The 12550-nt window shown below is 39.7% G+C and overlaps 1 protein-coding gene across 1 annotated transcript; it reads right to left on the bottom strand.

Moving 5' to 3' along the window:
• Nucleotides 1-1369: 1369 nt before the first annotated feature.
• Nucleotides 1370-11355, bottom strand: tmem33 (transmembrane protein 33). Its single transcript, XM_047352686.1, has 8 exons — nucleotides 11230-11355; nucleotides 10471-10537; nucleotides 5317-5411; nucleotides 5029-5216; nucleotides 4856-4923; nucleotides 4561-4694; nucleotides 3209-3292; nucleotides 1370-2317 (listed from the first exon to the last, which is right to left on the bottom strand). Exons 2-8 carry the CDS (start codon nucleotides 10516-10518, stop codon nucleotides 2188-2190), a joined length of 747 nt encoding a protein of 248 aa, XP_047208642.1. The 5' UTR covers nucleotides 10519-10537; nucleotides 11230-11355; the 3' UTR covers nucleotides 1370-2187.
• Nucleotides 11356-12550: the final 1195 nt, after the last annotated feature.

Below are 12550 nucleotides of genomic sequence, written 5' to 3'. Positions count from 1 at the left end.
GACTAAACCGTAAAGCGAAAAATGTACAGTCTAATCAAAAAATTGAAAAAGTGAAACACAAATATTTCGTCCAGCCATAGTGATGTTTCAAGAGCTTCTTTCTGATAATTTTAATAATTCTGACACTTAGTTAATGAAAACACCAAATCCGTTTTCTAGGAAAAGTGGAACATTACGTAAAAGACAAGGATTTAAAACATAAAAGGGCCTGTTAAGTACGACACAATCTTGGGGAGGAGAGCTGACTTGAAAGTTGTCCAGCAAACAGTTCCTGGCACTCTTTACAAGGAGGGTTGCAATGGCCTTTCAAGGTTTAAAGAAACCAGATGTTTGCAGTGTACATCCTTGTATCAGAGCTAGAAAGTTGGGTGGAAGGAAAACTCTTGAACCAAAAATATTATAAGAGTCAAAAATGACTTGACTGCTAAGTGGTTCAGGGTCCTATTTTCAAATAAAATAAGGTAATAAAATTATGTGTTTCATTTGGAAATCAAGGTCCCAGAGACTGAAGAATTAATTTGTGGGCACACAACCCTAATTGCTTGAGATCCAGCATGAAGTTTTCAGTCATGATTCTGGAGCATGTCATCTCCTGGTGTTTCACTGTTTCCTGAGGTCCACAATCAATGCAGCTATCTACCAGGGAATTTTAGAGCTTCCCTCTGCTGACAAGCTTTATGGAGATGCTAATTTTATTTTTCAGCAGGCATTGGCAGCTGCCAAAACTACAAATTTTGGGTGTAATGACCATGGTATCACTGTCCTTGGTTAGGCAACAAAACAGGCCTGACTTTAACTACACAGCAAATCTACGGGGGTTCTGTCAGGAAGATGAGAAAGTGGAGCCAACGGTACAGCTGTGCTTAATCCTGTTGTTTTAGCAACCAGGGTTCCCTTAACACCTCAGTTGGCCAATAATTCTCCAAGTCTGTTGTGTAATATTCAAATTTTCTGAAAATCTGAATGTAGGGTTTTTCATTAGATGCAAACATGATATGATCATTAAAATAGAATGAAATGCTTTAAATATAACACCCAGTGTAGTTAATCTACATAGGTTTCACTTTCTGGGCTGATTAATTGAAATAAGTATTTTTGATATTCTAACCTGTAAATTATACGTAGCTATAATACGTAGCTGTCAGACCAAAAAAAAAAAACAACCATATCAAGTGTTTTTTTACTGTGACTGATTGGACGCTAGGTGACAACGTGGTCGTCCTTTGCTGCATGTCCTCCCCTTCTCTCTACACCCTCTTGTTGAATTACTATTCAATAAATGCCACTAGTGCCAAAAAATGTACAAAGAGTCACAGATTGAGATGTCTTAACCACAGAGCTGAGAAGGGATCCGTACCATCAGAAACGGTTAATATTTTACAGATTTATTTAAGAGATCATTTTATTCGTCTCATAAAAACGTGTCTCTGTAGGCATATAAGCACATAAAATATAAAGAAAACAAACTGGGATTAAGTAAGAAAACCTACTGCAACATGAATGAGTTAAAAAAAGTTCAGTGCTGTGATATAAACTAAGATACAATGTGAGAAGGATGACATGCGTGGTGCAAATTATTTCAGACATAAACCCTACAGCAAAAACTGTTGTACCTTAAAATATTCTTAAAAATACAGCAGATGTTTTCTCAGCTAATCATCCATTTAGGCAACATAGATACATACTTATGAAGGTTAGTTGATGGGACTTAGAAGGAAAACATTGAAAGTGAGGCATTCAGACACTTTATAATTGTAGACTTTGCAAACAAACGCAGATTGCTTTAAAAAACAAAACATATTCATGCTTCAAGTCTATAATCTCAGAATGTTATTTTTCATCACAGAATAAACAATTTCATGAATAAATAATGACATGAAAGAAAATACCAAAACTACTATGAAACAGGGTGCAGCTGATATCTGCTGTGCTCTGTTCAGCCAACATAAAACCATAAATTTCCAGAAACCGAAAAAAGAAATATCACTATGAGATTTCAGTGCTTTACTGGCTTGTCTTCAATATACAGGTAAAAAAAAAAAAACAAAAAAAAAACAGAGGTCAGACATTAAAGTTGACATTCAAAAAAGGTTTCTTCCATTGATGGCAATGTCTGTCCCCTTCATAGTCAGAGTCACATCATAAATGGCTGAAAAACTAAAACGGACCAACTTCTGGGTGGTCTAATCAGACGCCTGTGGGAGCGAGACGGCTGACAAAGGCGATACTGCTGAGGCACATCCTCCTCAAAAAAGCCGGACAGGCAGGCTTCATGATGAAGTGCTCGAGAAGAATTCGCAGCTCCGTGAACAAGGTGCTGGAGAGGGAACACGATGTGTTAAAATCCAGAAATCTCAAATTTGTCACTTCAGAAGAACAAATTACTAAAAATTCTACTTGAATTAATGTTTGCTATATATTTGTGCAAACAAGATCTAAGAATGTTGTATGTTCCAATTAACATAATTCAGACAGGACAGTAAAAGCCCAACAATCATCATCTGTTGTGCACCTTTTAAACTTTCACTACTTTTTTCTACATCTAAAAACTGATTCAAGTGCTGAAACTGCACAGCTGCAGAGTTAGGAGAGGTTTCCATGAGTCATTGTAACACTAAGCGCACCTTTCTGTTTCAGGGGCAGTATTAAACGCAATGATCAAATTACCACTGCCATCACTCTATATAAGCAGTGGTTTTGGCAGATTTCTTCTCTGAAGCATACAGATGTATATTGCCACAAACTAATGGGGACCATTTGAAGAAGACTGAATAGGTGTGGCTTGTTTAGGAGGGTTAAAGGAAATAACCTTTCCTTTCCGAAAAGAAAGATTTCTGGATGAAACTCCTTTATTAAATTATGTGTTATGTGCTCACACATAACATTTTGTTTAATACCTCTTGGCAAACATCAGAAAAGGCGCTTCTTCTTATGGAATCCACACTTGATGGTTACTTCTGGTCTCAGAATACCTTCTTCATGCATATGCTTTAATATGTATCCCTTTGGTAGGACTCTTAGGAGTCCTTTTTTTGTGATTTGTCTTGCTAACCGATTGTGATATTAAGGTGATTTTTTCAAGGACAGAGAAAAAAAGCTAACAAAAACATGAATAAAAAAAATTAAAAAGAGAAGTTAAAATCTTTAGAATATAACTGTAGGAAGTTATCATTATTTTGTTACAGTATTAAAGTATTTAGCAGCTTACCGGCAGTAAGGGTTTCTTCTGGATGTGTAGCGCAGCGTGAGGAATCGGTAGTAGATAAAAGGTAGCAACAAGCTTCCCTGACCGCTGTTAAAGAGGCAAAGAACATGTTGTTCATGTTTTCAACTTGTACTGTTTGTTCCATGAGAGCTTTAACAAATATCAAGAAATTCAAAAATATGCTTAAAAGCAGTTGCTCTGTGCAGTTCATGGTGAGAGCAGTTTTTGTGTTTGTGGGATTCAGAAGACAACAAAGAAGATGTAAAAACTTTATCTTGACAGGTAACACGCAGGTTGTAATACTCAACAAAAACCAATTTCTTTCTGACCAGTGAACACATCCTAAAGTTAGGTTTACACTTGACGCACTGAACAGGGGGCGAGGGTGCACGCGACAACAGTGATGCAATTGCACCGCCCCCACCCCTACGCGAGGAGAAAAATAACACTCTTTACCAAGAGAAGAAATCTACCTGGGCAGAGTATCACTAAGAGGTTTAAAAATAAAGTCAGACGCAGAGGGGTGTCAGCTATTCCTATTGGCTGCTACAGCAGGGAGTGAGGCTTTGGCTGATGCTGGTCATTCCTCTCCTTTGCCTTTTTAGTTGCCTCAGACAAGGTTTTTTGGGGTACCAAAAGCAGCCATCTGGCACAGGACAGTAATCTGTAACTTGGGGACGTTTCATCAAACTGCTGAATCAGGGAAACGAATCTCAGCTGACATCAGCAGATAACATGAAGACTGAATGTATTAAAGCAAAGAAAATCTTTTTTTTTTTTTACTTCTGAATGTTTTATCTTTGACTAGATGCAGGTCTACATTTTTTAGGCAACACACATGGAGACTAAAGTTTATCATTAGTAATGCTAACAGTGCTAAGTGGTAATACACTATACTAAAGACAGTTAAAAGTATAATCTTCTAATCATTTCGTCTTTGTCGTAAACTAGTAAAATCCGGTTTTACAGAAACTTTTCTCTCTCTCAGACTGTGAAGTCTCCCTTACTCACAATACAAAAACTTCATGAAAGCTCAAACCAAAAAGGCTAGAAAAGATACTTGAACGTTTCTTAGGATGATGAAGAAGAAGAAATATCCTTTATTGTCCAAAATTCGGAAAATAGTTCTCAAAATGAAAAAAAAAAAACTGGCCAAAATCTGTATTGGTTCATGAACAGAGCACAGATATCTGATTGGTGCATCTCTACTTGAACTCCAATGAAAAAGCAAACATAACACTGGCATAATGTAATACAGTCCAACAGATTACATATAATATCTAAACAAATGGCTAGGTTCACGGTCTGCAATGTCTGGTGGAAACAGAAACACTCAGCTTTAGTCGGAAGCATACCTGAAGAGCATGAAAACAGTTGCTGGCATTAAGAAGATCTCATTACAAGCAATAAACTTCAGGATGTTCTGCTGATTGGTCGTTAGTCGGTCGAGGAGGTTTCTGATGAACATTAGGCTGCCTGGACCCATGGACTGTAGTTGCAAAGAAAAAGAAATCAAGCATTGATGACAAATTCCTTTGAGTAAATCTAAAACCAATCACATTTCTATTTATTACTTTTTAGACCTTTGGTCAGATTTGTGTCTCCAGGCAATGGCTGCCACTATTGGCCCGATCAATGACTTATACTCACATCAAGAACTTTCTTTGTGTAGGTGGTTGCATGAAGTAAAGAAAACAGGAAAACTGGGAAGATGCTCACTGAGCACAAATGTTAAGGACCAAACGATTTATCCAGTAATTTACTAATGTAACATTGCAGGGAACTTAACCTTCAAAATGAAAAGCATTTAATGTGAAGGATACTTGTGATGGGGTAAGAGTTGACCAGGATGAGAGAGTACAGCAGGTAATGACAGCTGTCCTCTTGCAGAGCTTGGGCCAGAAAAGCTCTGCTCAGCTGAAAGCGTGGGAGTCTCTGGTGTAAACGAAGTGCACTGGTGAGGGCATTGGCTAACAAGGCTCTCTGGTAGAAGTTTGCTGCGGCTTGAGGTCTGAAATCATGAAAAGTGACGTAAAGTCGATGTTTAATGAATGCTGGATTTGTGTTAAAACTACTGAAATGTGGTACACACAGTGACAATGTGAACTCACCCCAAAATCGGCAGAATAAACATTACAGAGCAGTAGACCGTGAAGAGACGGGAAAGCCACATCGCAGTTTCCAGCTTGTTGCTCATTAAAAATTGCTGAGGAGAATAAACACATGTATGCACACCAACGGTTGTATCTGTACAGTCATTTGTAAAACATTAAAGGCATTCCATACAGGTAGGCATCAGAACCCAACGATTGTCACTTTTATTATCTAAAAATATGATGAATTCATGCAAACAAACAGATAATGCAAGCAGTCGAAGAACTTTAACAGTCCCTTTTTTTCATTTGCATCTTTAAGGGTTTTAAAATAAAAGTACTATAGCAAAATTCTAACCAGTGTTTATGATTACCAGCTCTAGGCATATATTATTTGTTCACTAAAAGGTCCTCCAGAAGAAGGAGTGCAACGATAAAATACCTAGCACACATCCAACAATCCACATAATACAAAGAAAGACAAAACAATCATTAAAAAATAGGAGACCACATGTACATAACTTTAAAAGCACAATGGCAGAACTAAACACCTAAAACAAGACCAATACTCATATCATGCCATCCTGAAACTGATAGACTAGGCTGAAGATTAAGAGACACAATCTACTTTACAAGTCTGTATGGCAGCTGCCACTCACTCTCACAAGCATAGATGAACCAAATCCAAATGACATCTGTCTCTAATTTTTGAAGTCAATTCACCCTCAAGTTTGTTCATAAATTATTGAGATGAAGAGCTACAACAAAAGCCCTACTGGAATCAATGGGTTTAAATTCCATTTTGTCCTTTTTACTCCTATTGATAAAACTCTGACTAATAAGCAGATGTTTTTGTTCCAGCTGCTGGCTGGGCTGTCACCTCAAAACTTCTTCTAGTTTTTTATTAGCTGCTGATCGTTGGAAGTTTGGAGAATGATAAAGTAAACATGCCAAGAATTTAATTTGTCATGTATTTATTCATGTTAGCAACATAGCTGGCCTGCGAATGTCAGATTTACCCGAAGACGATTAGAAGTTTTTAAATGGAACTAAAAGCCCATTAGTTGATGCTTTTAAATATCTATTTACCAAAAAGTACCCAAACTTTTTTGGTCACTTTGGTCACAACTTTACTCTAGTTTTAATGTAAATTGAGGAATATAAACCACCCCAGGATATCAGTTATTACCTAGTTTTTGTCTTAATTTTACAATTACAAATGATCTTAGTGACAATTGAAATTGCATTTAGGCATTTTCAGATTAAATTATTTTGCCCTACATCATACCTACTGAAAAGATTTTTAAAACTCTTTCAAATGAAAGACAGCTTGTTATTTAACCAACATGACTACTTATAGCAGCCCATGTTGAGCCGAAAGATTTAAAGTGCCCGTGACAATTTTCATTTTAAATCCAAATACATTTATGGAAAGCAAACATTGATCAAATATTTTAAAAAGTAAATTCATGTCACTGAAATGAGTTGTTAAATAATATGGCCAAAAATGTTACTAAAAAGTCATTTCCAGACTACTCCTTTGCGCTCTTTTATGACATCACAGGGGAACCCCCTCTCGTAAACTGACTGCTGTTACAATGACAGCAACACAGACCGCAGCGAAGAATCTGATATTTCTTAAGATATAATTCAGGCACTATCAGAGAGACACGCAGCTTTCATCAGATGGCAGAGCACAAGTATGCACATGTAATTTATCTTATTTTAATAATAAAAATAACAATTTCAGATTTTTAATTATTAACAATAACTGCCGATATCAAAATGTACTTTTGTGACAAAGAAGTGTTCTTGCAAATTCAGATGTATCTTGTTCGAAGCAGTTTCTCCTCCTCACATATAAAGCCCTTAATGATCTAGCTCCATCATACATCAGAGATCTAATTGGTCCATATGTTCCTAACAGAGCACTTCGTTCTCAGACTGCAGGTTTACTGGTGGTTCCTAGAGTCTCTAGAAGTAGAATGGGAGGCAGATCCTTTAGTTATCAGGCTCCTCTCCTGTGGAACCAGCTCTCAGTTTTAGTCCGTGAGGCAGACACCCTGTCTACTTTTAAGGCTAGGCTTAAAACTTTCCTTTTTAATAAAGCTTATAGTTCGAGTGGCTTAGGTTATCAGGGAGGGATCCTTCCTCCATCCCTGTTGGATGGAGTAAGGGGGAGTCAGGTTTAGCCTAAACCGGCTCAGTTATGGTTGAGGTGTAAACACACCCTCCATTTCTGCTACCTGTATGACCCCTTCTCTTTTCCAATGGTTATAATCAGTCTGACAGAGACAGGTACCCTCAATCCTTGTGGTTTTTAGTATAACAATGACCATCAGTGGGATCCTTTGTGGGGTTCCTTGAGACGACATTGTTGTAAATAAGCGCCGTTTAACTAAATAATCTAAACTGAAACTATCTGTGTAGTTATGCTGCTATAGGCTTAGGCTGCTGGAGGACATAATGACCACTTTCACCCTCTTCGCTACATTCTCATTCTACTCTCCAATTTTGCATTATTTGCTGTTATTTCAGCTTTTAACTTTATTCTCTCTTTTCTCTTCCTAGAAGCTACACCTGGCCTGGCTCTGTGTCTACCTGTGACACCTTCCTGGAGAGGGGAATCGTCCGAGCTTCTGCTGGCAACATCTTAATACTCACCCTCTACCGATGATCCACATAGCCCTGTCTTTTAGTGTTTAACCCTTTCTTTCTCCTAGACATGGCTACTGACTGAGCTTCTACTGTGACTAACTATGTGCTCTCTTTCAGACTCTAACCTTGAAAACTGGCTCAGAGTTTATCTGTTCTTTCTTTCTAGGTGAAACGACTAAAGGAGCTACATCCATTAACATTTACTTTTCCTTCCCGTAGAAAGTACTCCTGGATCAGTGCTTCTTTGTTCTCTTTGTGTATCTGCTCTGTTCTCTCTAACCTCCAGCCGGTCATGGCAGATGGCCGCTCACACTGAGCCTGGTTCTGCTGGAGGTTTCTTCCTGTTAAAAGGGAGTTTTTTCCTCTCCACTGTCGCTACATGCATGCTCAGTATGAGGGATTGCTGCAAAGTCAACGCCAGTGACTGTCTACTGTCGCTGCAAGTCACTGACTGGATGCAATCTGCTGGGTTTCCTTAGATAGAAAAACTTTTTATCCAATTTGAATAAATAAATGAATCTGACTGAACTGTTCAATGGTTAGGATTAATTGGAATGTATGAACCTAACTGTTGTGAAGTGCCTTGAGACGACATGTGTTGTGAATTGGCGCTATATAAAAAAAACTGAATTAAATTGAAGTTTGCCGAAAAGTCCTCCGAACTGGCTGTGCTTGGTGGGTACAACCCATCTGTTCTTCGTCAGTTTTCATCACCGACCCCCTCCTGGACCCCCTGCAGTTTGCCTACAGAGCCAACAGGTCTGTAGATGATGCAGTCAACATAGCCCTTCACTTCATCCTCCGGCACCTGGACTCCACAGGAACCTACGCCAGGATCCTGTTTGTGGATTTCAGCTCTGCCTTCAACACCATCGTCCCAGTTCTGCTCCAGGAGAAGCTCTCCCAGCTGAGTGTGCCCGACTCCACCTGCAGGTGGATCACTGACTTCCTGTCTGACAGGAAGCAGCGCGTGAGGCTGGGGAAGCACGTCTCTGACTCCCTGACCATCAGCACCGGTTCCCCCCAAGGCTGTGTTCTCTCTCCTCTGCTCTTCTCCCTGTACACCAACAGCTGCACCTCCAGTCACCAGTCTGTCAAGCTTCTGAAGTTTGCGGACGACACCACCCTGATCGGACTCATCTCGGATGGTGATGAGTCTGCGTACAGATGGGAGGTGGACCATCTGTTGGACTGGTGCAGCCAGAACAACCTTGAGCTCAACGCTCTAAAGACAGTGGAGATGGTTGTGAACTTCAGGCAGAACCCAGCACCACCTGCCCCCATCACCCTCTGTGACTCCACAATTGACACTGTGGAATCTTTCCGCTTCCTGGGAACCATCATCTCCCAGGATCTCAAGTGGGAGCCAAACATCAGCTCCCTCATCAAGAAAGCCCAGCAGAGGATGTTCTTCCTGCGGCAGCTGAAGAAATTCAACCTGCCAAAGACTATGATGGTGCACTTCTACACAGCCATCATTGAGTCCATCCTCACCTCCTCCATCACCATCTGGTACGCCGCTGCTACAGCCAAGGATAAGGGCAGGCTGCAGCGTGTCATTCGGTCTGCTGAGAAGGTGATTGGCTGCAGTCTACTGTCGCTCCAGGAACTGTACACCTCCAGGACCCTGAAGCGGGCAGGGAAGATTCTGGCTGATCCCTCCCACCCCGGTCACAGACTCTTTGAGACTCTCCCCTCTGGCAGGAGGCTGCGGTCCATCCGGACCAAAACCTCACGCCACAAGAACAGTTTTTTCCCATCTGCCACCAGCCTGGTTAACAAAGCCTGGAAACCACCTTGACACTCTCCCTTTCCCCCACACCCCCCCTGTTTTTGCTGACAGGACACCTGTAACCTGTAACTCTATGCGTTACATTAACGCTCAGCTTGGACTCCTGCTTTACTTGCACTGCCATACTTGCACAATGATCACCTGCACTGTTGTATTGCTCTCACATCTTATACTGCTCTATATTTACTCTCACTCACTTAAAACTGTGCACATATATTTATATTATATTGTAGATATGTTTATACTGTTTAATTGGTATTGTATTGCACCGACTACGCCAAAACAAATTCCTTGTATGTCCAAAAACGTACTTGGCAATAAAGCTTTTCTGATTCTGATTCCAGCTCTGATCCTCTTCGCTTAATGAAAATGGTGCAGACTGACGGCTGCTGGCGTAGTATTGCTGCCACCACCAGCAATGCACCGTTTCGCCATATTAATGCTTTCTTTAACGCAACGCATGGCTTCTACCTGAACCATTTATCATTGACACTCACACAATAAATGACTGGATGTAATTTATGGGCATCTTTGGACTTGCAACATTTAACATCAAAATATGCTTAGTTTGTGTCACAATTGTCTTGTATCACGTCTTTAATCCTAATATCATTTCATTTACTGCCCAATTCCTTCAATATAGAGACGTTTTCTTTCAATTTCTGCATTTGTGGGAAAAGCGTGTCACGGGCACTTTAAACTAGAAAAACCAACCAACTTACCACAGGCCCGAGCTGGGGAGGCGGGTTTCCTTGGTTATTGTCAGCCATCTTTCAGTGTAAAGTTGCTCTGTTGAAAATAAAAAATACAAAAGAATCACCATACAGAAATCCCATAGGAACAATAAGTGATACTGGTTAAGCACAGAAACAAAGCCTCACATTAATGGCAATTCTTCTCTTGAGTTCATGTTTTAAAACCATCAAAGATGTTGCTTTTGTAAACATAATTATCAGTGTGAATAATAAATGGTCATTTCTCTTGGAAACTGTGCCTTAAAGCAGTCAAGTATAACTCTATAAAAACTGACCGCATGTAACAGTGAACACACACATATTTGAAAGGCACTGAAAGCAAAATGTATTCTTGGCACCCACGAGGACAAAACTAAAAACTAATCATTCATAATTACACCTCATATGTCCGGTGGACAAGCTAATACGTTGTTCTCTAGCTAACCAGCGGACTTGCCTCAAAAAAAGCTTGAATAAAACCAGTTTTAATTCAAACAAAATACAAACACCACCCTAAGATTTCCAAGGTTGAAATCTACTGACTGTAAAGACCCATTTCACCATCTGTAGCTAACGTTAGCGGACTGTGGTCTAGAATATTCAGTTGCCATCGTTATAAGGTTTCAGCTAACGCTAGCCAGCTAGCCCCTTCTTACCACCTGCAGTCACGTTACCCTGACACGTTTAAGCCGACCCGGCTGTTCAAACACGTCTGGAAAGAGCTTAAAAGCATCTTCTTGACCTTACATGTGAATATAATAAAGCGCGTCACAGCGTCGAATATCTCCTTGTCATGCAGCTCACTGCCGGGGTCACTACTGTACGTAGTAAATGATCAGCTGACCTTCTGAAATGATACGGCAGAGACTTCTCTCGCGATATTCTACGGGAAGTTCTAGGATCAGTCAGGAAACACCGCCCTCTGGTGGTAGACTCAGTCAAGGATTTACGTTTCAACGTGATCATTGGTCACAAGAGAAACAAAACAAGCTTATTATAACATACATTTGAATATTATATTAGAGCAATAGACAAAGCCTTTTTATAAAACAAATACTAAAAGGTGTTTTAATGTACTGTACGGCACAGTTATATTCAATAATATAGAATATTATTGAAAGGTTAACTCTATTCATTAAGGAAAACACGTTATCTAGATTAATTACACACAGACTGATGTTTTCAAGCCTTTATTTCTCTTAATTTTGATTATTTTCCGCATACAACTTATGAAAACACAACATTTAAAATTTGAATATTATATCAGGCCAAATAAAAGTGCATCTTGAATCCAGAAATGTGGTCTTCATAAAAGTATGCTTAATACATTTCTAAAGGTTGGTATTTTCAAAAGATACTTTTAATCTGACAAACAAGCGTCATTGGAACACTTATTCTAATTTATTACATATGGCTGTATTTGCACTCATTACTGCAATCAATCCTGCAAGTCATGGAGGAGACCAGCCTGTGGCACTGCTGAGGTGTTAAAGAAGTTCAGGTTGCTTAGATAGCAGGTTTCAGCTTGACATTGGCTCTGCTGCCCCTTGACAATGCTCAATATTACCATGGTCAGCAAACCAGGTACTGGAACTTTGACAGTGTGAGAAGGTGCCAAGACCTATTGGAAAGTAAATCAGAATAGGGGAGCAAGAGGTTCTCTAAACTATCACGACGGAGATAAGATTTTAAAGGCAATTATTTTGCACTGTGAAGCATGATTTTGTTGCTGAGTTCGTGTGAATGACGTTTACCACACTCCTAAGACTGCACCTGCGCCAACAACCACACCTTTATTTCAGCTTCATGCTACCCCAAAACCGTCTTCCCACGCTAAATAACAGCCTGCTCTTTAATCTACCATTCTCACCAGGCAACAAAAAACTATAACCTATTTGCTAAAGCTATAGCATACATACATTTATTGATTTATTCAAACATTCTCTAGCTGTATTTGTAAGCATACATTTTAAATCCACCAGAGGGCGCAGTCGCCCCGACTATGACACCGCAGCAGCTCGACCTGTAGCCGTTCAGGAAAATTATTTTAGCTTTAAGTGTACATATT

Source organism: Girardinichthys multiradiatus, chromosome 23 (genome assembly GCF_021462225.1).
Source record: "Girardinichthys multiradiatus isolate DD_20200921_A chromosome 23, DD_fGirMul_XY1, whole genome shotgun sequence".
NCBI classification, from domain to species: Eukaryota; Metazoa; Chordata; class Actinopteri; order Cyprinodontiformes; family Goodeidae; genus Girardinichthys; species Girardinichthys multiradiatus.
The sequence above is the reverse complement of the archived record's forward strand: the minus strand, read 5'-3'. Positions and strand labels throughout refer to the sequence as shown.

Bases quoted from the DNA above. Each gene is read 5' to 3' on its own strand.
- tmem33 (XM_047352686.1), bottom strand. From the start codon at position 10,518: ATGGCTGACAATAACCAAGGAAACCCGCCTCCCCAGCTCGGGCCTGTG. The intron at 4,695-4,855 runs GTGAGTATAAGT...TTGCAACTACAG, and splicing joins ACACAAAGAAAGTTCTTGAT to TCCATGGGTCCAGGCAGCCT. The intron at 2,318-3,208 runs GTAAGCTGCTAA...TTCCCTCTCCAG, and splicing joins AGAAGAAACCCTTACTGCCG to CACCTTGTTCACGGAGCTGC.